This window comes from Sinocyclocheilus anshuiensis, unplaced genomic scaffold, assembly GCF_001515605.1.
Source record: "Sinocyclocheilus anshuiensis isolate Anshui unplaced genomic scaffold, SAMN03320099.WGS_v1.1 scaffold218, whole genome shotgun sequence".
NCBI classification, from domain to species: domain Eukaryota; kingdom Metazoa; phylum Chordata; class Actinopteri; order Cypriniformes; family Cyprinidae; genus Sinocyclocheilus; species Sinocyclocheilus anshuiensis.
Genome location: NW_015547665.1, coordinates 900,837 through 912,023, shown reverse-complemented (window position 1 = coordinate 912,023; position 11,187 = coordinate 900,837). Strand labels below are relative to the sequence as shown.

Below are 11,187 nucleotides of genomic sequence, written 5' to 3'. Positions count from 1 at the left end.
TTTGTAAATGTTTATAAACGATTACTTATCATTTAGTATCTTTATGTGCATTGGACTTATGTAACAAGGTTTGTGTAAAGGGTGGCTGGTTAAGTTTAGCTAAGTGCTTGCTAAAGACATAACAGATTGTAATTTTGGTGCAAAAAATGTTTTTATTGCCTGAACACTCACATTAGTATACTCTACAGTATATCATTAAACAGGATATTCCTTGAATCATAAATAAACAGGGGTAAACAAATAATGTTTTAAAAGAAAATACTTGTTCATTTATCAACCGTGTTCCCTTATAATAATCAAATTGACCCCTATACACTGTTGACCCTTTGACCAACCCTTAAACCTACCTATACCACCAAATCTGTCCCTAACCTTACCCGTATCACACCTCAATAGCAGCTAAAGTGTTGTGCATTAACACAAGCTTTTAATCATTTTATAACATCTGTTAAAATCATTTGTAGATTTTCAATAAGTGCTTGATCATATGGAATTGAAAGTTTAATGGCATTTGTAATCATTTTAACTTACATGAAATAATGATTTTTAATAAGTTTATTAGCACACATTAACAAGCACATTATCTAACGTTTCTAACTATTTGAATATATATTAACTAATGGCCCATTAAGCATTATATAATGTTTGTTAATTATTTATTAATGGAAGTTATTATAAAGTGTTACCAAATTACCTTTTAAATATGTTGAGTTGAAGTGCATGAATCCCTCTGATCCCTTGCTTTTTTTTCTGCCGTCTTTTTCTTCACTTCACATCAAAAGCCACCAAACTGTTACTAAGAATCCATAGAAACAGTTGTGTATAATGGATTGATGGAGTAATCAGGATAATGAGCATGCACGGTGTGTGTACAGTACGTACGTTTTGTTTATGTTTGGATTCAGATGCACCTCAAGAAGATAAAAATAAGCTTTAGACAAATACGATCAACCCACATGCAGCGATTACACACTGTCTGCACATGCACAGTCCTAGTTCTTCCCAGAATCCACTGTCTTAGATGTGTCAATAAATAATGATGAATACCAAATCGGTTTCCATTTGACTGGATTCATATACACTGCATTTCAAAATGTTGGGGTCAGTAAGTGTTTTTAATGTTTTTAAAAAGAAGTCACTTATGCTCACCAAGAGCATCATTACTCCAGTCTTCAGTGTCACATAATCCTTCAGAAATCATTGTAATATGATGATTTGCTGCTCAAGAAACATTTATTATGATCAATGTTGAAAACAGTTTGTATGAAAAATTCTGTGCACTATGAAATAAGCTTTTCAGTTTGTGCTGTAGCATTCCTGGAGGAATGGGGTTATGACTATATTGCCCGGAACCAAATCATTGTGTTTCCAGCACATTAGGCCCTGGAGATCTCAAAAAATCTCATATCTGTGTTTTCAATCATTACACACTGATGCCTTCTGCACTATTCTATGCAGAAGTCTAGGAGTACATGACTTAGAATTCCACTAATTTGATGCGATAGTGAGTTGCTAATTTTTAAATGCGTTATGACAGAGTACTCCAGGCTTTCATTTGGCATTTTGAGGCTCTGGACTAAAGCATATCTGTGTATATGCATGTCAGTGCTATTTAAGGCAAGACGCTACAGGTGAATAATCTGTAGGGTCAAAATTTTAAGCACTAGATATCACTGTACATTCCCCAGTTGATTAATCACAGTACGTTAAGACAATTGCTTTGTATTAAAAATGTTCTGAAATTTGCAAATAAGGCGTTATCTATTACATATGCTCACATTTCGAGAACAGAAATCTGAACATTGAAAAAGGTTAGTTACAATTTTCTTTTTGGGATGTCTCTTTTTATCAAGTCAGAAAATATTGTCAACATCCATCCATATACAGTGCACAGCATAAATGAGTACACCCCCTCTGAAACTTAACAAATTCAGCAATTACTCTTTGCTTAGAAGAAGTCTACATTTTTTAGAGATATAATATTCCAGCAAGTCTGCTTGATCAGTTACCAAAGAAGAATGTTAAAATTATTCAAGAAAATAAAATTTTCTTATCAAAGTGATGAAATGTTGTGTTGCAAAAATGAGTACACCCTCCTGAAAGTTACTAAATAAAACTAAAAAAAATAAAAAATCCTGGTGTAAGGTTAAGGCAAGTATTGATCAACAGGTAAGTATGTTGAACCAAAACTGTTAAAGGTAAGTAATTTCTTGATAATTAAGTGTTATATGGCCCACTGAATCATACTCAGACTTAATCCTGACAACAATGAAACCACTTGAGAGAGAACTGTCAGGAGATTTATTTCTTAGCATAAAAGAGGACAATTGTACAAGAGGAATAACAAATTATTGTTTTAAGTGTGAAAATATAGCCAAAGTAACACAGAAATTCAAAAACAATGGACTTGTGAAAAGGCCCCTGAAATAATCAGGTCTTCACTTTAAGCTTTCATTTAGTGATGAGTGAGTTTTTGCTAGAAAAAGAGCAGGAGAAACACTGTGAAAGTGTCTCAGAGCCGGCAAAAGCTGTGAAAAGAGTGACACTGTATCTCACAGAGTAAGATGCAACATGCAGAAGTGACATGCATGGTTGTTTATCCACACCAGAACTACCGACTGTAGCCAAAGCACAATAAACTCATTTAGCTTTTTCCAAGGCCCATATTTACAAAATATAGACTTCTGGGAATCCATACTCTGGTCTCATGAGACCAATTCAATCATTTCGGATCTGACAGCATCCAAAATGTTCTGGTGTTGCTAGAGGAGGAGTACAGAGAGAAGTGCCTGGTTCCCACAGTGACGTTCAGTGGTAGTAAAGCTCTTCTGAAAAGAGTGACACTTTATCTCACAGAGTATGACGCAGCCTGCAGAAGTGACATGCATACTCTGGTCTCAAGAGACCAATTCAATCATTTCGGATCTAACAGCATCCAAAATGTTCTGGTGTTGCTAGAGGAGGAGTATAGCGAGAAGTGCCTGGTTCTCACAGTGACGTTCAGTGGTAGTAAAGCTCTTCTAAAAGGATGTATGAGTGCTGAAGGTGTGACGGAGTTGTACTTTATCAACGCTGTCATGAATTCACACACCACTGTGTGATGTAATACAAAAACCTGAAACTGAAGATGCTACCCTCCCCTTTTTAACATTAAGAAAATACATCTTTTATATTTAATCAGAGGGGGTGTACTCATTTATGCTGTGCACTGTATATAATATATATATAATATAATATGGTGATGTGATATATACAGTATATATATATATATATCACATCACCATATTTTTACAAATAAATATTACATTAATCAGATGAATGAACAACCCCTTCTGTTAAAACCTTCAGTTTGGTGTATGTTAGTGCTACTGAAGTGGAGATTTCTGGCTCAGTGCAGGAGAAAAAACTCATTTTGAGAATTTAAAAATATGTATTGTGATCTACAGATGCAAATAGATATAAAATAAACACTTAAATGTGTATTTTCAGTGTTTTCATTCAACATAGGCGGAGGGTGAACCAACTCCCGGGTAAGGGTGAAAGTATCCTAATGTCAGCACATCATAAACCTTTTTAGGCAACTTCAAGTACCAGATATTTGGGTGTCATAACATATTTTTAATAGCATATGACTGAATTTGTATCTAACATGATCACAATTTAATAAAAAACATTGTAATTTACTAATTATAATGATTATATTTTTACGGTTATAAAACAGCGAATAAATAATACACAGAAAGCAGGCAAAGAACATTTGCATTATCAAAAAACATCATCTTTGACTTCAATCTAACGCAAGTTTAAACACTCTAAAAAAGTTATAATCAATGAAGCTGTCTACAATGTAAAATTAATCTCTTTCACCACACGTACATCTGCACTCTGTTGTTTATGATGATAGAAGTCGCGAGAGTGCAGAATTTTGTCAGTGAGCACTTGCTGAATAAACTCCAGTGTTTTAGTGATGACTAATTGATTGGCCATTGCATTCATAAGGTGGAATTTTTGCCCCAAGACCTCGTTAATTTCCGACACGTGGCCAAGGGAAGGCTAAGCCTTATCCAGCCTTACACACGCTCCACCTAAATGAAGAGCACATATGGATGCAAAATAGCCCACAATCTCAAAATTTACCAGTGCCTGAAAAAACTATAGTTCGTTGTGCTACAAGCTACACATAATTTAAAGTAGGGATAGTTTGCCCAAAAATGAAAATGAGGTCTTCTGACATTCTCTCTTCTGCGGAACACAAATATATCTTTTTAGACTATATAATGAAAATCAGCTTCAAAAAAACATCGGACCCCACTGACTTTCACGGTATGGCCAAAAAAGAGAGCCACATTTCAAAATAATTTTCTTTTGTGTTCCACAGAAGAAAGAACGTCTTTATTTTTCAATTAGTTACTCACCAACACTGGTTTGTGCATGATCAAATGATTTTAAAAGATTTCCATCACCTTATTCATCCTATTTCTGTTCTCTATCACCTTCATCATTATCTTCAGCTGAAGTGGCATGAATGTTACCTGAGTTGTCTGTATGCATTAGTGTAGGCTCTGGATAAATGTTTGATGAGGGGAATGCTGTCCCAGTTTATAGCGAGAGGGAAGTCTGCTGGAATTCCAGAAGGGTTTTGCTAAGACACAGACCTGAGGAAACAGCAGGGGCCTGATCACATCCCTCTCATCTATTAATGCTGCTCTGAGACGAAGATAGATATCGTCTTAACGGTTTAAAGAAGCTTTTTAAATCCTGATCAGGTTGTAAATGTGGTGTGGTGTATCCTGATGTAAATGAGGATAATTGCAGGATTTACCGTGGTGATTGAGATGGTGTGTGCTGTGGCATGTTTATGATTACTGAGGTAAAGTGGTTGGTCTGATCGTGGTGCCTGTGGGGCTGAGTTTGCCTTTACAGTGGCAGCGCGAGAGTGCAGAATTTTGTCAGTGAGCACTTGCTGAATAAACTCCAGTGTTTTAGTGATGACTAATTGATTGGCCATTGCATTCATAAGGTGGAATTTTTGCCCCAAGACCTCGTTAATTTCCGACACGTGGCCAAGGGAAGGCTAAGCCTTATCCAGCCTTACACACGCTCCACCTAAATGAAGAGCACATATGGATGCAAAATAGCCCACAATCTCAAAATTTACCAGTGCCTGAAAAAACTATAGTTCGTTGTGCTACAAGCTACACATAATTTAAAGTAGGGATAGTTTGCCCAAAAATGAAAATGAGGTCTTCTGACATTCTCTCTTCTGCGGAACACAAATATATCTTTTTAGACTATATAATGAAAATCAGCTTCAAAAAAACATCGGACCCCACTGACTTTCACGGTATGGCCAAAAAAGAGAGCCACATTTCAAAATAATTTTCTTTTGTGTTCCACAGAAGAAAGAACGTCTTTATTTTTCAATTAGTTACTCACCAACACTGGTTTGTGCATGATCAAATGATTTTAAAAGATTTCCATCACCTTATTCATCCTATTTCTGTTCTCTATCACCTTCATCATTATCTTCAGCTGAAGTGGCATGAATGTTACCTGAGTTGTCTGTATGCATTAGTGTAGGCTCTGGATAAATGTTTGATGAGGGGAATGCTGTCCCAGTTTATAGCGAGAGGGAAGTCTGCTGGAATTCCAGAAGGGTTTTGCTAAGACACAGACCTGAGGAAACAGCAGGGGCCTGATCACATCCCTCTCATCTATTAATGCTGCTCTGAGACGAAGATAGATATCGTCTTAACGGTTTAAAGAAGCTTTTTAAATCCTGATCAGGTTGTAAATGTGGTGTGGTGTATCCTGATGTAAATGAGGATAATTGCAGGATTTACCGTGGTGATTGAGATGGTGTGTGCTGTGGCATGTTTATGATTACTGAGGTAAAGTGGTTGGTCTGATCGTGGTGCCTGTGGGGCTGAGTTTGCCTTTACAGTGGCAGGTATGTGTGTAGATCAGTGCACTGTAATGTGAAAATGTAATTGCAGTTTTTAATTAGACCCTTATGAAAACAAAATGGCTTTATTGCATTTTATTAAGTTGTATGGTTAATGGTCACAAACAGGAATTGAGCATATTAAAATAGACGTTTTATTAAAACATTATGGTGGGTTTTTAAGTAATCCAAATTCTATTATTTCAGCCTTCTTGAGAACAAAATCAATTATTAATCTACAAATGTCTTACATTATTCATGCTCAGTTCCATCCATTTCACCACCTGATTTTATAGTTCTGTGTTAAAAAGGCATTCTATTCTGTTCTATTCAATTCTGTGCTATGCTATGCTATGCTATGTTATTCTATTCTAATCTATTCTATTCTGTTAGCTGTTCATGGGGAAATATAGCAGCATTTCTCCAAATAGAATACAGTACAGTATAAGTGTTATGATGCAAGTTATGCAAGCATGAAATTAATATAATTATGTAATGTAACTGAGTCTTTCTCTTCTCGACTCTGTTTTACTCTGTTTCTTCTATTCTCTATTATACACTACTGTTTGAAATTTTGGGCTAAGATTTTTTTAAAGAATTTAATTTAATTTAATTATTAAAAAATCTTACTGGCCCCAAACTTTTGAACAATAATGTATATTTTGCTTTGAAAGGCTAAACTGTATTAAAACACTCCATTTTACTCAAGAAAGACCCCAAAATCAAGAGTAAATAAAAGTGTTATATTTAGATAAACAGGTTTTATTTAAAGCCCCTTTCCTTTTTCTTCATGGTTGGTAATATACTAAAAAAAAATGAATAGTCTATTATTTTTACTGCTTATTTCAGAAAGTTCTGACACTAAAAACAAATGACTGCTGAATATAAAAGGAATGTTTGAACTTGATTTTGTTGTGAGTTGTATTTACCTTAACTAGAGCTCTACGTGGTTTGAGCGTGTCAGCATGCTGGTGATTCTGCTGAACTGCGTCACGCTCGGCATGTTCCAGCCCTGCCAAGACCTGGAGTGCAACACTGACAGGTGCAGCATCCTGCAGGTAACACACACTTACATAACACTCGTGGATTGATTAACTAAAGACTTTAATCTCTGTGATTCTTTGATTTTACCTTGATTGACTTGGTTGGGGAAAAGCAATTAAAGACAAAAGCATACAAGTAAAAATACAAACAGTGGCCTGACGAATTAGACATTTAAGCCACATTTAAAATGTTCTATTGGATTAACAAAATAAAAACAAAATATCAAATTAAGTGGTATTTGCATAATTATAGCAGAAATGCACATTTCAAGCAAAAAATAAATAAAACATTAAAATGCTGCAGTGATGATGTATTTTTGTATTTTATCTCACAGTTCTGCATTTATATTTTGCAATTCTGAGTTTATATCTTGCAATTATAATAATTAAAAAAAAACTTTTCTTTGTTTTCCCATGGTGGAAACAAGCTTCCCTATCACCCTCGTTCCCTCGTCAAAAACCCAGTAGGATTTTTCCATTGGCTTTTGGATTATTGCAGAAATAAGCTTTGTGACCAACAAAAGTTTATGATTCTTTTATGTTTTGTTCATCATTATAATCTTCACAAATAAACACAACTTTTATCAATTTTGAAGCACAATCATCAGAAATAAAAAGTTAAATATTATATTAAATATTAAATATTATATTATATACTATCAGTTTTGACAGAAACCCTCAAAGACACCATGAAGCATCAGCCACAGACTCAGAAAAATATGCATCTCTAATCTCTCCATAACAACTTGCAAATAACCTGTGGATTCTGCATAATAAAGGGAACGTTGCTAACAACAGGCGATTTGAAGTCCGACAGAGATTGTCTTGAAATGTATTGTTGAAGGCGATGAATTTTCTACACAAGAGCTGCTTTAAATGAGATCAATTAGGAGACAAACCTATGGTTGCTCTGCTAGGACACCTGTGGGAACTTGAGGGGAACCGACTTCAAACATCCGCTAATACCACCTTGGGATCAGTTAGTTGAAAGCAAATGATAAAAAATGGTTTAGAAAAGTGAACTTAGATTATTTATTTGCATATGCCACTTGCATAGATATTTTATGAAATTAATTCATTTTTAGGTGTCCAAACGTCTCAAATATTTTCTGCATCCACTGAAGCATTTTCAGACATTTGCTGTTAAAAAAAATCCCAAAATAGTTACACAAACTAAATTAACTATAATATGAAAGTAGACCTTTCACCTAAGATAAAACTAAAGATATTTTGTTAGTCAATGTTTCATTTAGTTTACTTACTGCAGCTAAAGACAACTGTTTACTGTGATGTCTTTTTAAAATATGATTATATTATTCTGTTGTGTACTAACAATACAGATTTTCGATAGACTAATATAAAAATGTCACTTAAAGTAGGTCACTATAATATTTTTTTGGCTTTTTACAACTTCATTTGTAATATGAAAGTATAATTTTCACATAGGATAAACCTAAAAAAATATTTAAATGGGAAGTGTTGTTTGCTTTTAGGCAAACTAAATGAAACAGGATTAAAAATGTACTTTAAATGAAAGGACACTGCTGTTTCACTTTTTTAGTGTAATGTATTCATGAGCAATCTGTGGTTTTTCTCTCCACAGGCCTTCGATGACTTCATCTTTGCATTCTTTGCTGTGGAGATGGTGGTTAAAATGGTGGCCTTGGGTATATTTGGTCCGAAATGTTACCTTGGCGACACCTGGAACCGCCTTGACCTCTTTATCGTCATGGCTGGGTGAGTGACAAATCACAAAGCTGAGAGTGCCACGCTCCGAAAATCTAAAACGTCAACTATTAGTGTGCGATTCCTAGAATTTCATGAGTCAGTAAACTCTTAACTATTACAATGCCTGTGTATGTGTGTGCGTGTGTGTATTTGTTTAATGTCAAATCCAGTTTTAATGTCAGGTCAAGTTCTAATGTCAAGTCGATGTGTCACAGCTAAGCTCATGAATGACAATTACCACCAGGCAAGCGTCTCTGTGTCTGTATCTTGTCTCTCTTGTCACTTGCGCTGTCATTGACAGAGTGATTTGTAGTTATCCTCTTTGTCCAAAAGTCAGCTCAACCTAAAGTGCCTGATCAGTCATTAAAACTCATTAAAACGGTAATGTGCTCTTGTGTGAGTGAAGAAGGAACAAGTTGGTCATTAATTCGGACAAAGGTAATACATTCCTGAACCATTTTGGGATGCTTCAGGCTTCTTTACTAGTTTAACCAGCTAGACTTCCTTAGTAAATCTCCTTCATGCTATAATGCTGGTCAGTCAGATGAAAAGTATGCCTATAACAGGACAAAAACAACACTAAGCGGTATAAATAGCATAGACATTCATGTTGGCCTATGCGTCACCTTTTTAGCAGGGTGAACATATGATTCTGAATCAATTTAGTAACATTACATTTTCCCATGTTGTGTCATTTAGGGATCATCACACAACATGTGAGTGCAAGAGCAAGAAAGAGACATTTTAACTAGTGCTGTCAAAATTAGCGAGTTAACGCATGCGATTAATTTTTTCAGTTTAACACGTTAAAAATATTTAATGCAATTTATGCAGGGGCGGAGCTAGTGTTGGCCACCCCACTCACAACTGCTGCTTCTGTCTCTTTTTTTTTTTTGACAAGAATTGCGTTTATTTAGACGCAGAACGTATTTACGATCACATCAAATGGGAGACTTTTCAAACGCACACTCCAACTTCACCTCAGCACCAGGCGCTAGTCAAATGAGTGCAGAAAAGGTGTAGGTGACGAGGGAGCTTCAGTAGAACAATAGTGAACTGTGGTCAGATGAGATGTTGTCAGGCCAAATGTCAGTAAAAAACAATTTTCCTGTTCTGTCAGCCATTATACTGTGCTCGTAGCACGTGCTCTTCAAATGCACAGACAAATATGGCGGTGCATGCTGTATTATATTAAAACACTATATCATATTAAAGCGCAAATGAAACTACGAGCATGCAATGTGGTAGTTATTTCGTCAGTTAAATCATGAAGTTGCCAAAAAGGTGATTAAAGCTGCCTTAAAACTGTGCTTGTAAGTATTTGTTAAATATGAGTCAGATTTAAGAACATGTCTCTGAAATGCAGTGGTTTTCAAAACTGTCGTGGAGCAGCCCAGCACTGTCTCCCTCATCTAACACACCCGATTCAACTCGTCAGCTCATTAGTACAGACTTTAAGACCTGAAGTGGGTCAGAAAAGGTAAAGAGTTGTGAGAAAATACGATGCGTGTCAGATCCGCGTCATGTTCAGCAGCGGCAGATCTTAAAGCAGCCAAAATAACTTAATAACCCAACTGCTGTGATGTCTGTTAATCAAAGAACAAAAGAAAAGGAGGAAATCAATCACTTTTGTAGCTTTAGTGTTTGATAAATTTATTCAATTTCTGTATATTTCCTACTTGCTGAAGGGCACAGGTAAGCTAAATATGACATTTATTATTAAGTGAAATATTGTTTTAAGTTTACTTAAATTGGAAGTTATTTTTTAAAGTCTAATAAATGTTAAAATTGATAGCTCTCAATTATAGCTACTGTAATGTTGAATGGTCAATTGTTAAATATTAGGAAAAAAAAACAATTTTCATAGAGACATCAGTAGTATTGGTATCAGTGATACTCGCCTTCAGACATAAAAAAGATGCCACTAAACAAATATTAAAAATATACTGTATTTATGCTGTTTCTACATTAATTTGAAGATGGAATGTGAAATTAATGCAATATAAAAGTTTATTTAAAAACTTTAATGTTTAATCGCAATTCATTTCAGAAAAAAAATGTGTGTTTAATTAGATCATTTTTTTAATCGATTGACAGCACTAATTTTAACTCAGTCTCTGTGTAGAAACATGACGTTTGAATTTTGTGATTCATTTGTGAAACATTTTAAACTGTCCAGTGTTTTGTTATATGCTTTCAAACGTTCTGTTCATCAAAGAATCCTGAAAAAAAGTATCACAGTTTCCACAAAAAAAAGGATAATAAGAAGAAATGCTTATTATTATTATTAATATTATTATTATTACATATAAATAAAACTGATATAATAATCTTAATTCAAATATCATAATATTAATTATCTTCCTGTTAGGGCTATGCAAAAAATCGCCTGCGATTTTGTGTAGCTTGTCAGTGATCTACGGCTCTGTGTAGTAAATGCCGCTCCATCTGAAAGCACGTGCTGGAGATTTA

At 34.9% G+C, this 11,187-nt stretch overlaps 1 protein-coding gene across 1 annotated transcript in view; it reads left to right on the top strand.

The window, feature by feature from the left end:
• The first annotated feature begins 6,890 nt into the window (after positions 1–6,890).
• cacna1hb (calcium channel, voltage-dependent, T type, alpha 1H subunit b) overlaps positions 6,891–11,187 on the top strand; it is a 66,487-nt gene continuing 62,190 nt past the window's right edge. The window contains exons 1-2 of the mRNA XM_016504845.1: positions 6,891–7,002; positions 8,591–8,724. Of these exons, the coding sequence (XP_016360331.1) occupies positions 6,910–7,002; positions 8,591–8,724 (227 nt within the window). The 5' untranslated portion in view covers positions 6,891–6,909. The remainder of the gene's footprint in view (positions 7,003–8,590; positions 8,725–11,187) is intronic.